General features: G+C 36.7%; 1 protein-coding gene across 1 annotated transcript in view; it reads left to right on the forward strand.

Moving 5' to 3' along the window:
• The window catches only part of LOC141445097 (glycoprotein 3-alpha-L-fucosyltransferase A-like), a 29,250-nt gene that overhangs the window by 4,140 nt on the left and 10,470 nt on the right, over window positions 1-14,640 (forward strand). The window contains exons 2-4 of the mRNA XM_074110877.1: window positions 10,290-10,365; window positions 11,307-11,514; window positions 12,216-12,379. Of these exons, the coding sequence (XP_073966978.1) occupies window positions 11,338-11,514; window positions 12,216-12,379 (341 nt within the window). The 5' untranslated portion in view covers window positions 10,290-10,365; window positions 11,307-11,337. The remainder of the gene's footprint in view (window positions 1-10,289; window positions 10,366-11,306; window positions 11,515-12,215; window positions 12,380-14,640) is intronic.

Genomic DNA, 14,640 nt, shown 5'->3' on the forward strand with positions numbered 1-14,640 from the left:
CAGGAGCGCGGCGCGCGCACGTCGGGCGCATGGTCAGGCTGGGGGGCGGCGCGGAGGCTGGCGCTGTCAAGAGCGCAGTCAGCGGTATCGGCATTTTTTGAAAAATATTAGTTTTTCTTTTACAAATATACAATTTTACTCGCAAATGTGATGAAAAACATTGTATGTCGCACGGGCGGTACTAGAATTACGAACATCGACTCATTAAAGCCTCAGTCTTCGACTTCGGCTTCTAATAGACTCTCGTTCGTAATTCCTTGTTTACCGCCCTTAAGACACAATGTACTATTTCATACCAAATTAACTATACAATGCGTTTTATCCATTAAAACAGGATGAGTGAAGGTCGTTCTTAAACGGATCTTCTACAATTTTAATATTTCATCGTCGGTCAAGTTTTTGCTACCTACTCAAATACCCGTATACAGCTAACAAGTATTTTGGTTATTAAGCCATACCTATTTGCCATAATGTTGAGAAAATAAAAGTATTTTTGTATAATAGTATTAAAGATGGTAAAGTTAAGTAGGTAAAGAAATTCACGCTGCAGCGCTGTTAATTTTGGAGAAAATTTGGTATAGGTAGATAGATAGTGGATGTCTGAAATACCACATAGGCTACCATTTTATCCTAAAATTCCACGATTTCGGGATAAAATCCCAACATTCCAAACGAGATTAGAGACATGAAATTCGGAGTCGGTGTTTTTAAACAACTTTAATGAAATTCGCAATTAAGTACTGGTAGGTATTCATAACTAGAAATCACACATCACACACCCATCACACATCTCTTTCTCTTGTTAATTGTAATTTTCATATTATGTTTTGTGCAATAAAGAGTTACAACAACAACAACAATATAAATAGAACCATGGAGCACGATTAATAAAGGCCGTATATAGAAACGTTCAATTATTATTTACTGTTTAGATCAACAATTATCGTTTTATAGAAACGTTTGTGTCGTGACGACATCGTGAGTTGCGGACAACCGGTGGATACAAGTGGCGAGTTGTCGTTCATTGTGGTATTCTAGGGGGGGAGGCCTTTGTTCAGCAGTGGACGTCTTCTGGCTGATGATGATGATGATGAGAAACGTTCAATTATTATTTACTGATTAGTTCAACAATTATCGTTATTGATTCAGTGTTCTAAATTCTTGGGTAGGTACTGTGTATACTCGTAGGTAGTACATATAGGGCATGTAAAAAATTCAATTTTCCAAACCGCACATGCTGCATCGGATGAAGTAGTTACTGATGGACCTTGTTTGCATTTCTCTTAACGAATCTACGTAGATGTTTTGTAAAACATTACGTATAAACTTCCATCATGCGAGCGTTGTTTATGGCATTTGGTCATGAAGTGTCAATCGATTGCTATTAGTTCTTGTCTAGAAAACTACCGGGTATTATTGATGTTCCACACATTTTGTTAGCTATGTACGTGTTTAAGGCAGTCACTGGGACAGGGTGGGGCTCTTACACCCCGGCCTAGCTCATAAATAATGTGATAAGTTTTTGGAACTAACGTGCAAATATATTAGTATCTATTTTCTAGATTCACATTAAATTGGTATCTTGTTTGCGGCACCTCATCTACTTAGCACAGGTCTAGTAGAAAAGAAGTATGTGATCGAACTACATGGTATTAACTTTGAGAATACCATCCGGAAGTATCCTAAATAATATTTTTTTAACTCGATTTTATGCATAGGAGCGCTTAGTTCTATCTACTCCTCGATCCCTAAAACACGAGGTGGTAAACAATGACATGAAAGAACTTTACTGAAAACTAACCCAAAATAGCGCTGTTTAAAAGAACTGTTGCGGCAAATCGCATGTTATTGCGCACGACCATTATCTTTTTCTATCACAGTATTGAATGATTGCGATCTACAAACACACTAGTCGATTGCGCAATTTTATGATGCAGTTATTTTGAGATCCATTTGTGAATTCAGTATGTTTACCTACATAGTGACGAGGAATTTCTTTTGTAGTCCGAACGAATAAGTAAATTCTATCATACTCTACATATTACTACACTGTGTATTAGTAGAAATGATGCATTACAATATCAGACCTTGTCCAGTCCATTTTTTTTTAAACTAAGTAAATCTAAATTACGTTCACAGGCCGCTTTTAACCGTAGTAAGAGGTCTATGGGGGAGGCCTATGTCCAACACTGAACGTCCCACGGCTGATATGATCAATGAAAATTTCCAATATATATGCTGAGCCTTTACCTATAAACCTTTTTATAGCGGCAACACTTTTTATTGTTCTTTTTCCTAACCAGTGTAATGTGTCATTGCTGTTATAAATAAATTATTTTCTTTCTGCTTTCTTTTATTTATCATCCGTCTTCAACTCTGGTTAGCAGGTACTAATTAGAGACTTTTTAAGGTCATCGTTCATCCACCATTACCTCTCATATTTCGTTTCCTAGATTTTTTTTACCGTACAACGGCAAAAACTACTAGACACTGGCAAAATTGTCCTCCGATGGACAGAGCCATATTTTTTTAAAGAAGAAGAAGGTACTAATTAAGTAAGGTAAGGAGTTTTGCTCCGTAATCCTCAATTAATACTCTCTTAATAACACAAGCATCATAATCATAAAATAACATATGTTGTTATTCATTATAATATGTACCTATTTTTTGCCAGTTTCAGTTCAATTATTATCTTTTCCCTACAGACGATATAGGAGTAGGTACTACCTAAATTACACAGTTGAACTTTTTATAAACTACTCCAAGCACCTAGTCGCCTGACTACATTGGAATACAAAATTCACATGATAATATGATACTTAATATAAACCGGATGTTGAAGATTAATAAAACATAAACATATATGTATAGTAGATATAAATACTATTTGAAGAGTGTTTAAGTGACGGTTAAAGTTGATAATAATAATTTATTTGTTGAAAGCTGGTGTACATAAATGATCTTAAAACTATTCTGAATCTCCACTTTCTACCTAAAGATAGGCGTACAAATTTAAATTTCCTATAATAAAATCTTTAACATAACATCTCATGCAAATAATAATAAAAAATAAAAATAAAATGTCAGTTAGCAAGTAAGAATCGAGTAGGTATGTCCAGATAAAATAAAATAAGGTGATTCAACAAATAAAAATTGAATTACATCATAATCAGATCAAATAAATTACATTAAATCAGTGTCCCAAACAATTCATTCTGGCTTGACAAAATATTCAGAGCAACAATAATAAAGCTTGTCCATGCACCATCTGAACAATTATTTTTTAAACAGTGGTAAATCTAATTCTTTCAATTTCTTTGGTAGATAGTTATAGACCTTGACAGACATATTAATGCAATTTCTATTTACTAGAGGGGACGTTGTGCCAGGGCCCAGGGTGCAGCAGTACCGGTCCATATCGAGCGTAAAGTGTTGAGCTAGATGCCTTTACAGTGAACATATGTATGTTGCTCTTAACAAAGAGACATACCTCGAATATGTAAAGAGAAGGTAGCGGTAATATATTAAATTTTTTAAATAATGGTCTACATTAAACTGATTGTGGAGCCCCACAAATTAATAAAAATATTTAGTTTATAAAATATTTGTGGATAGTTTCTTTGAGAAAAATAAAGAGGGTAGTTGGGGATTTCAAATGACAGATTTAAATGTTTGTTTTGTAACATCTGGTAGCATGGTGAACGGTAGTGTTGCTCTGAGGATAAACTCCGCTTGAGTTTGGAACATTTCAGTGTAGTATTGTGGTGGTGACAGTTTTGTGTGTGTTCTTACAGTGTGGAGGTGGAGGATCTGCATGAACACCCATTTGCTGCATAGACGTAGCTATCGTAAGCTTGCCGGTGAGCAAAGTAATTGTTTTTTGACCATTATAAGAGTTAGGCCCCGTGTCTTGGAGAAAGTAACTTCATTAGACCTGTTAAATGTTCCCTTAAAGTAGACAGAAGTTATATACGCAACTAGTGTTGCAAGCGCTTTGTTATATGTTGTTCGGTCACACACACACAGCTCGTAAATTATGTTTTATTATAAAAAAGTAATAGCGCATGTTGCCCATTTTGTAAAATTACTTTACAATAATAACACTAGTCGGTAATTGTTGGTCTACCACCCATTCACGACAATCTAAATAATGACATGTTAAGTTGTTACAGTTATTCAAACGGTAACAATAAGTATGCAATTGGTTGTTTCTTAATAGGTACCTACATATTCCGGGGAGCACGTATCTGAATATCGAAAATTGAAATATCGATAGTTAAAATATCGACGGTCAAAATATCGAACCTAACTAACCTAACCTACTTTCGATATTTTGACCGTCGACTTTTTAACATTAGATATATTAATTTTCGATATTCAGATACGTCCCCATTCCGGTTACCGGTGAATATAATCAAATTATTCTTAAGTATTTCTTTTCACTTACTGTATGAAAGAGCAACACATAAAAAAATAGAGATAAGCAAGTTTACGGCCACAGTCAAGCCTCAGTCTTGTCTCTAAAAGGGCTCTTTTTCGGTCAACTACCTACTAAAGATGAATACGGTTATTCACTTGTATCAAAAGTAATTACACCTTCAGTCGAGGACATAAAATTAAATATCTGTACAGTCGTAGCGTCAAATATACATCGATCGTATAGTTAGCAACATAAAGGTGTACACATAGATAGATATTTTTGACGTGTCGGTAACATACATATATTTATGACCTTGACTGTACACGCATTTTAAAATAAAACTTTAAATTCACGGATTAATCACATCTTCGTCATATAAGCAATAATCACCACCTATCGCCACACATATTAAGGCATTAAAGTTTATGACCAATTTGCGCAGTTCATTATTGTTATCAAACATTGTAAGTATGCCAAGAACATACATCTTCAACTTCTTCATTGAAATTGGCAATGAGTGAAACATCAGTAAACACTCATATTTACTTACTGTGTGTGTTCGAAAGGTAAAAAAACAATGTAGTTGTTCTACATAACTACCGAAATAATATGAATATTCCGTCACATGAAACCAGTGTTTTTGAAGTGAAAGTAGAGCTTTAATTTTGATTAACGTCTTTTTAAAACTAGGTGACTTTGAAGTATTGGGAATTTATAAGTGGAGTAACAAATGTACTAGATGTGACTAGATACCTAGGTTATTCTGGTAAATGCACGTAGTCCCATGACACACATAACACATATGGTTCTAAGTATAAGCGACAAACGTCTTGCAGGCACATGTGCAATCTTCTAGCCCAGATGCAAGCGTTTTTTGTATAGATAATGATAATATAATGACCTCTATTCATTATCATTATCATTGATGCTGAATTGCTCAGACCCTCTAACACACTATTTTGCCATAGACTGGTATCCGTTCCTTTTCCTGTACACATGTAAACTGAGACAGATTTTTGACAGAGCATCACTTGAAAATACTACCTGCCCGAAAGAAATGAAAAATTGGTGAATTTGAAATACAAGTTCGTTACTTAACTACAAGTTACTTGTTACAATTGTTAAAATTACAGCTCTTTATTATTACTTCTCGTGCTCGCAAAGTTCGTATTTATTTATGCTGGATGTATGTTGCATAAAATGACTGTTTAAGTAGTATATGCTCTTGTGCATAGAGTAAAATTTTCGTTTAAGACCAAGGAAATCAGATGCTACAACCACAACAATTAGAATTTACAAGTAAAAAAGTATTTATTTAATTTGTGTTTTTTTTATTTATGGTTAAATATTATGGTAATGGAAAGCAAATTATGCGTAATGAATGGTGACTATCGAGAGTGAGTGATGGTGGACCCATTAAATAACCCATTAAATATTTTGGTCAAATAATATCCACGATACCGTGTAACATCGAAAAATGAATTATTCTTGTCACTTAACCTGAAACGCTTATCGCGAGTTGTATCAGTCTGCTGCGCCGCGCCATATCGCACTTTCCGATAATCTTGGGACCTACATACTTTAATTGTCATTGCTCAGTCCACTTATATGGCACTGTTATCAAGGAATATGGCAACAAGCGGATTTAGGAATAGGTATTCCTTAACTAGGCTGTATAAGCTTAATTGTGGACGTATATGTGTTATGGCGCCGAGTTATTAACGGATCAAAGGCGTACACTCACCAGCACCAAATATCTGATACAACAAAGCAAATCTGATACTTGTACGACTCTATTTCAAGAGCTGGTATGATAATATCAGATATTTTTACACGCTCCGCTATGGCACATATTAGATAATAGCAGCTATATATATGAGATAATCAAGTGAGCAATATAGGGCCTATAGTCATGACTTTTTTGAAATAATTTGAGATGTGTTCCTTTTAATATTACACAAACGAAAAGTCTATCTATCGGAATAAATAATATGTAAAGTATGCATGTTTATCTACTTAAACAAGTTTAAACATTTAAAATGTCGTGTCTCTACTCTAGGTAGGTACTCTATGAAAAGGTATATAAGTAAATATGTGTTAACTTATAGACATATTTAATATCCTAATGAGATTATATGTACTATTATATATTATATATATTCCTTAGTTGTTATGGGCGTACCTAAATTTAGGAAAAAAATCTATCCGTAATAAGCCGCAGTAGCTCTTGCTTAGTGCATCAACTCTATGGTCTTTCAAGCAGACGTTTGTGCGGTCGAATTCGGGCCTGGAACTAGTTAACAACCTCAGAAGTCTGAGTTTTCTGGTTTTTAATCAAAACATTTGTTACAATGTACATAAATATATATATGTATAAATGTACCTACGAGTATACAGCCGTGTAAAATAAGTCTGAACTTATCCACTCCAGTTTTGTGGTCCAAGTTGTTGCAACACATTGTTTGTTTGCTATATTATCTATCATACATAATTGATATGACGGAAGCAGCTGATAAAACGTTAAAACCGTTGCTAATAACAACACAGCTTGTTGTTTATATCAGGCCAACAATAGTGTGGTAATGCAGTAAGTAGATCACGTTAGTTTTTAACATGACTGTGTTTGCGCATACGACAAACGGGACTGGCATTAGCATCTCTGTGCCGATGGCGTGCGCGTCTAACAAACTGAGTCAAGTTCGTACACCCTCAAGTAATACCTTGCCTTTTGTAGGCCGATGTGTATTTATCATTATTATGCAAATTCAGACTCGTTCCTAGGAAAGCAACTAGGTATCCGGTAAAAGTAATGCCAACTACGATTAGCAAAGAGAACTCGAACCCAAAATATTTATGGTCACGTGGTCACGTGAAACACTACGAGTACTAAAGTTTTTATTCTGACGTTTTTGGGCATATAGACACTTTAATTTTTTTTTTCAGAATTAGGTAACTTTGAGTTCTTTTTATTATTGATTTTGACGAAGAAAAAAGCGTCCCTTTTTTGTAAGTTTTGTGACTTGAATTTTTCATACACGTCTAATTGCTTGAGACAATGAGAGAGGAAACACTTAAGTTAAACTAGTGGGATGTCGCGATGATAGAAGAAGATTGATATATTTACTATCTAAGTAATATATAAAATTCTCGGGTCAAAAGTGTTTCTGAACAAACTACCTACTTCGAAACGGCATAACCGATTTTTATGTTTTTTTGTGTACCTATATTCGGTAGGTCTGAGAATAGGATGTAAACTATTTTTCATACTTCTACGTAAACGGAGTCGCGTTCAACAGCTAGTTTTTTTTAATGAAAAGGTAAAGAAATAGGTAGGTCAGCTCTATGTTTAAATAATAGGTAAGAAAAGAACTGTGGCTAACGTCAATAGGTACTTAATCATCAGTCAATCAGCAAGTCTATCAATTTTTAAACAAGTTCCTATCAAATGAATATGTCGCTAAAGTCGAACTTTCAAGTTGACAGACACGTCTATTGGCATTATTGTTTTATGACATGCAAACGATTATCAACTTTAGGGTGGTAGACCACATATTTGGCTGATGGTACACGCACTACTCTACTACTGTAGAATTTTTATTTCTTTATTTTCTTAAATAGCCTTAAAGATTATATTAATACTTCATCGACCAAAAAAGAAACACTCGCGGCAACACACGCCAAAAATATACCTTTTTATGTTGTAAGCTGAAACATAGAGTAAGAAGTTAAAAGTCTTGTCTGAAGTGTCCGAGAATTAACATCCAAATTAAACGACAATGATTTCCTATAAAAAGGCCAATGATATTCGATTAGGGTCAATTAAAGCAGCAGCACCTATAGATGTGGCATTGTTACTGCGGAAGCCTTGAACGAGTAAATAGGTACAGTCAGCGTCAAATATAAGGCAGTGATTAATGTAACTACTCAGGTATATCGTTTTCCCTATATTGTCAGAGGCGTTAAGAGCGTACCGATATATTATAACACTTTGGCCGCTCCCTTCAATTTGACGTTTACTGTACAGTCGAGTTTATAAACTTGTGAGCAAAAATTTGATTAAAAATATCTGAACACGCTTCTACGCCGTTAACAATGGAGTCGTGTTAAGAATTTTTTGATAAAATTTTTGCTCACAAGTTTATGAACTCGACTGTATGAAAGCTGATTTTTGAGATCGAGCGCTGACATAGTAAAAATTCGTCCCATGTCTGTCTATTTACCTATGCACTTCAAATAAGTGTCTTCTAGTATTTATTTATTTCCTGGACCAGGCGGGACCGATTTTCAAAAATTTACTCGAAAAGTTTCGACTAGTTGATAAGATAAATTAGAGGCCTAATTTTTTTTCTACTACACTTGTATAAAGTAGTTAATAAATAACTTATTTAACATAAAACTAAAACCGACCCAAAAAAATAAATAAATAACTAAAAAAGGAATCGACTACAAAACCCTTGAAAATATTTTTCTAGGGACCTATACTAGTTTGAAATCGGTGACTAAGCACGACCCAGCATGAGTGGAACAATAGTCGTCTACCTCACCTACATATTTTGGGTTTCAATCCCTCCTGCTGGGTCGTGCTGAGTCACCGACTTCAAGCTAGTAGGTATGTACCTAGAAAAATATTTTCAAGGGTTTGTAGTCGATTCCCTTTTAACCGACTTCAAAAAAGGATTATCTAGGTTTAGTCATCATGATCGTTTATGGACGCGCGAGCATTATTTAGGTCTCTTCTTCACCAGGTCCAGTTTACCAAATGATACCTACTTCCTAAATGTAAATACTTACCTTAATGCAAAAATGCCAAAATCGCCATAAGTGTGCCTATAAATTTTGAGGTTTGCCCTCGATTTCCCTAGGATCCCCACATCAGATCTTCACTTGGTGACAATGGAACCACCTCAGAAGAGTACTCTTTCGAATAAAAAAAGAATTTTGAAAATCGGTTCACAATTGACTGAGTAATCGGTGAACATACATAAAAAAAATACAAACATTGGAACATAGAACCTCCTCCTTTTTTGAAGTCGGTTAAAAATTTGTACGGAAGTTGTATCAGTACAAATTTTTAACTACTTTCCAATAACATTTATATGTATAAGTGACAATTTCACAAAAAATATAATATGTTAGAGAGCAATACATGTCTTTAAAAACCAGCCATGAGCGTGTCGAACACGCCCGAAATAGGGTTCCGTAGTCATTACGAAAAAAATAAGTAATATTTTTCTAAGGATTTCGTATTTTGTACGGAATAAGTATTCCAAGTTTACGAGTAGGTATATTTTATACCGTAGGCTGCTATTTGCTCTTAAACTACTAATAATTCTCAAGAAAACTTAACCGTTATAGTTTTTCTTGTAATTTTAATATACTTACTATCATACTGAATTTTTCTTAATTTTTCCACCCACCGGTTTAGATTTAGAGGGGGGGGCGCTCAATTTTATTGAAAATTTGCACTTTAAAGTTGAATATTTTGCAAACACATCACTGAATCAAAAAATCGTTGTAGCAACCCCCTAATGGTTTTAAAAGACCTATCCAACGATACCCCACACTACAAGGTTGGATGAGAAAAAAAACACCCCACTTTACGTCTATGGGAGGTACCTACTTAACTACTCTAAAAAAAATTGTTTTTGTATTTTTTATTATACCATTTTGTCGGCATAGTTTACATATTGATAGTCCCTGAGCAAAGCCGCGGACGGACGGACAGACAGACAGACATGGCGAACTATAAGGGTTCAGTTTTTGCCATTTTGCCTACGGAACCATAAAAATTACGGATTTGCGAAAATTTGCGGGCGTGATTTTAAAATCGGCCAGGTCACAACTGACTGAGTGATTGTTTTATTTCCAGATGTCGCTATTGATATGGCGATAGTAGGCGCAAGTGGGCAGATGTGATGTCGGGCATGGCAGACGGGAGCGTAAAGGTTAGTAATAACATGTGTCCAATGTAGGTACAGTACCTTATATTTTACTAACAGCTACCGGTAACCCGCGTGTTTTGGAATTCATTGTTTCCCCGCCTCGTCGTCTGCCTTTGTTGGAGACCAAACTCACATCATCTACGTAGAAATATCTCGAATTTTTCTTTGTATTTCGAAGGCTGAGAGGGGTCGTAGCCCTCCGGCGTCTTACGTCAAAGTCGTAAGAAATGAAATAAAATAAAATATATATTTCAGGATTAAAATCTATTAAAGTATTTGGCTTGGAAACATGTTAGTACAATTAACGTTAATAATCTTCTTATAATTATCAGAAAATATTGGACACGTGTTTTTGGAGTCGGTTTTACTTTTTCGGTAATTTTTTCCTTTCGTAGCTAAAGTACACAACGATTTCATTAAGCCCAAATACGACTTAGTTACGTTGTTTTATAACAGAGTTCCGTTGCCTCAGTTCGAAAGATCATTAACTTAAATCTTCTTCTTATAGTCGCTTATCTAGGTACATTAATCATGATCGTTTATAGACGAGTGAGCATTACTTAGCTTTGACGAGTTCCATTGGTCATCTACGGGCTTCTTCATCAGGTCCAGGTTACCAAATGATACTTTCTGAATGTAAATGCTTATTTTGATACTTTAAATGCCAAAATCGCCATAGGTGTGCCGATAAAATTTGAGGTTTATCCTCCCAAGGATCCCAAGGATCCCATCATCAGATCTTGACTTGGTGACAATGGGACCACCTCAGAAGAATACTCTTTCGAATAAAAAAATGAATTTTGAAAATCGGTCCACAATTGACTTAGTAATCGGTGAACATACCTACATAAAAAAAATATAAACATTGGAATATAGAACCTCCTCCTTCTTTGAAGTCAGTTAAAAAGGAAAAACGGAACCCTCATATCACTTTGTTGTGACAGTGCGGCGGGTAAGCGTCGCGCGTCGGGCAGCATGTGGGCTCGCGTGGCGCGCGCGCTGCGGCGCGTGGCGCTACTGGCGCCGCTGGCGCTGACGGCGCTGGCGCTGCTGCTGCTGCCGCGCCCGCCAGCGCCCCCGCGCGCGCCCGCGCCGCCCGCACCCGCGCCCAAGGCGCCCAAGGCTCCCGCCCTAGAGGACATGCATCTCCAGGTAACAACTAATGAGGGCTATCGCGTATGAATTCGCCACTAGAGGCGCTAGTGTAGCGTGAGGTCTCCGAAATGTCCAATCTCCATAGTTTTTGGGTGCCCTACGCGGGTTTATTTATAATTAGAATAATTTTGTGAATATTTTGCAATATCTGAAATTAATTATGGCAAATATGCGTTCCGGGGCAATGAATGTCTGTATTTTGAGACAGTTTTGTCTTTCGGAAACCTTTGTCCTCCCTTTTTTCCGAACAAAACGGGGACTGCGCAACACTGTGGCATGCTCGATATTTTTATGGTACGGTTTTAAGGTGTATTAAATATGATTTTAATCTAAATTTTGTTTTCACGCCCGTAATAACAGACTTTGAAAGCCATACTTAAAAACCTCACGCTACAGTGCGCCATCTAGTGAGACAAAAAACGATAGCCCTCATTACCAGAACATGTGAACAACTGAATGTGAAGCAATTTAAGAACCGGCTAGACTAGACCAACACATTAGGTAACAGTACAAATAATACTTGACCAAGGAGCAGCTAGATACTAATAATAGCAAGCGCAGCAATTAAATGGTTAAAGCGAATACAGGCTGCTTCCAACCGAAGCAATTGAAGTCTATGGGGGAGGCCTATTTGCAACAGTGGACGTCCTACAACTATTATGATGTGATGATATGATTATGAATTAAATTAATTCCAGAACGCGTTGAACGCGATCACGGAGAGCGAAGAAGCGGCGGCGCCTCACGACGAGTTGTCTGACGTGGCGCGACGGCCGTGGTTCATGCGCGGCGGCGAGCAGCGCCCGTGGAACACCGACCCGCATGCGCGCCTGTTCCCGGAGGACGCGCCCGGCGAAGACAGGTACGCACACACAGTGGAAGTGTGGAAGCTTTAAGAGTGCCGCGATCTGAGAGATAGACTTACTACACGACCTGTCATTTTGTCACTTGCCGTATCTGAAAGAACGCCAAAGATAAATACAAGACTCGCCCGGGGCGTTTTGATAGCTAATGCCGGCTCTACGTGCAAACACACCACACAGCGCGAATATTTAGTAGGAATAAAGTAGTGGCCGAGCCGCACGCGTTATTCCTGGAAGATGCGCTGTGAGAACACAGGCACTTATACAGGTATACAATACACCACACAGAACACACAGTAGGAATAAGATAGACTTAGGTGACATGGCGCTTAGCCTCCGTGGAACACCAACAAAAAAAACTCGAGAACTACGATGTATCGACCATTTTCAATATAAAAATAAGCCAAACACAGTCCGGACATATACCTATGTAGTAACTAGGACATATATGTTTAGCTGTATGACAAATGTAGACAATCAGTAGGTAGAACTACTAAAACAATCATGAATTGAAAATTCTTACGGGGAGCGCGAACGAAGTTGCTCTCAACAGCTAGTAGTAGGTACAGTCGCCATCAGATATTTCGGAGCGGCCAAGGTGATCAAAAATATCGATACATGAACTATAATAATTTCATAATAGAGGTGCATGCGCCGATATTTTTGACCACCTTTTCCGCTCCGAAATATCTGATGGCGACTGTACATAGATAAATATGACGTTATTTGTGCTTAAAAGTCTCTAAACTAATTGTTTTATTCATAAATATCCTGTACGGACGCAAAATAACTAACTTCGATAACATATTAAAAACATTTTTATTTTTCCTTGCAATTAGCACGCTATCGGGTGCTTAATTAAGCCCACGGGACCAGTGACACGATATAACCGCAACCGTAGGTATTTACAACCTACCTCTGGAAGGGTGGCGTTAACTGGCATTCAAGGCTGAAGGTGGTTATAACGGGGCACAGCCTTTGGGATTACGTTTGCTCATTGAACAATGCTTTGGTGCCGCTGACCTTAAAAATCGTCTAAGTGCTTTCGAACCACACATAACAAAGGGTTCTGTCTGTGTCTGTAGGACCTTAAGTACCTATGCAGGTTCGAGTTATGTCGCAAAGAAGCTTTTTTAGGGTTCCGTAGTCAACTAGGAACCCTTATAGTTTCGCCATGTCTGTCCGTCTGTCTGTCTGTCTGTCCGCGGCTAAGCTCAGAGACCGTAGTACCTACTAGAAAGCTGTAATTTGGCATGAATATACATATCAGTCACGCCGACAGTGGTAAAATAAAAAAACAGTAAAAAACATTTTTTTAGGGTACCTCCCATAGACGTAGTGGGGGTGATTTTTTAAATTCCAACTTTTCATTAAAAACTATCGTCCCCCCCCCCCCTCTAAAATCTAAATTGTTTGGTGGGAAAATTTGAAAAAATTCAGAATGGTAGTAAATATATTAAATTTACAAGGAAAATTATAGCAGCTAAGATTGCTTGAGAATTATTCGTAGTTTAAGATTAAGCAGCCTAAGGTATAAAAAATATATCTAAACTTCGGAGATTCCGTGCACAATACGAAATCCTTAGAAAAAATATTACTTGATTTTTCGTAATGGCTACGGAACCCTATCCTGGGCGAGCGTGTCCGACACGCTCTTGGCCGTTTTTTTTTTAATTGGGTAAGTTCCAATTTCCAATACAACGGGTGGCAATGGATAGTGGTTCTCTCTTACCATAAAGTACTAGGTATTTTTTCAATGCATTGTTAAAAAAAATAGTTCAAACTAATCATCCAGCGAACTACCTACCTTGTTAAACTATGCACATTCTCCGATAAAAGGCGTGCCTTGTGCATATAGGAATTGTTGAATTACCTTCCTAATTTTATTGCTAGACGTAGTTAAGAGTTTCGTGATCTTATAATAGGTACCTACTTTAACAGGATAACGCGGGCCTGGCATGCCATAAAATAAGAATACGAAACCAAAGAATACTAACTATTACTACGTTCATTCGAACCTAAAATAATATTTGAATATGAACTATATACATATATCAATAATATTCGATATTTGTATTGTATTGTTCGCGACAACAGAATACGTTTTATGATCCACCGGCAAGCCTATAATAAACTATTCCGTTCAGACCAAACCAAAATCATGAAATCGATAGAATTTAACAACTTGATAAGCATTTTATGCAAAATAAAAATAAGGTAGGTACCTACTTAGTTACTTTTATCTTTACTTTTAGAGTAA

This window comes from Choristoneura fumiferana, unplaced genomic scaffold (assembly GCF_025370935.1).
Source record: "Choristoneura fumiferana unplaced genomic scaffold, NRCan_CFum_1 Sck3bRy_348;HRSCAF=598_pilon, whole genome shotgun sequence".
Taxonomy (NCBI): domain Eukaryota; kingdom Metazoa; phylum Arthropoda; class Insecta; order Lepidoptera; family Tortricidae; genus Choristoneura; species Choristoneura fumiferana.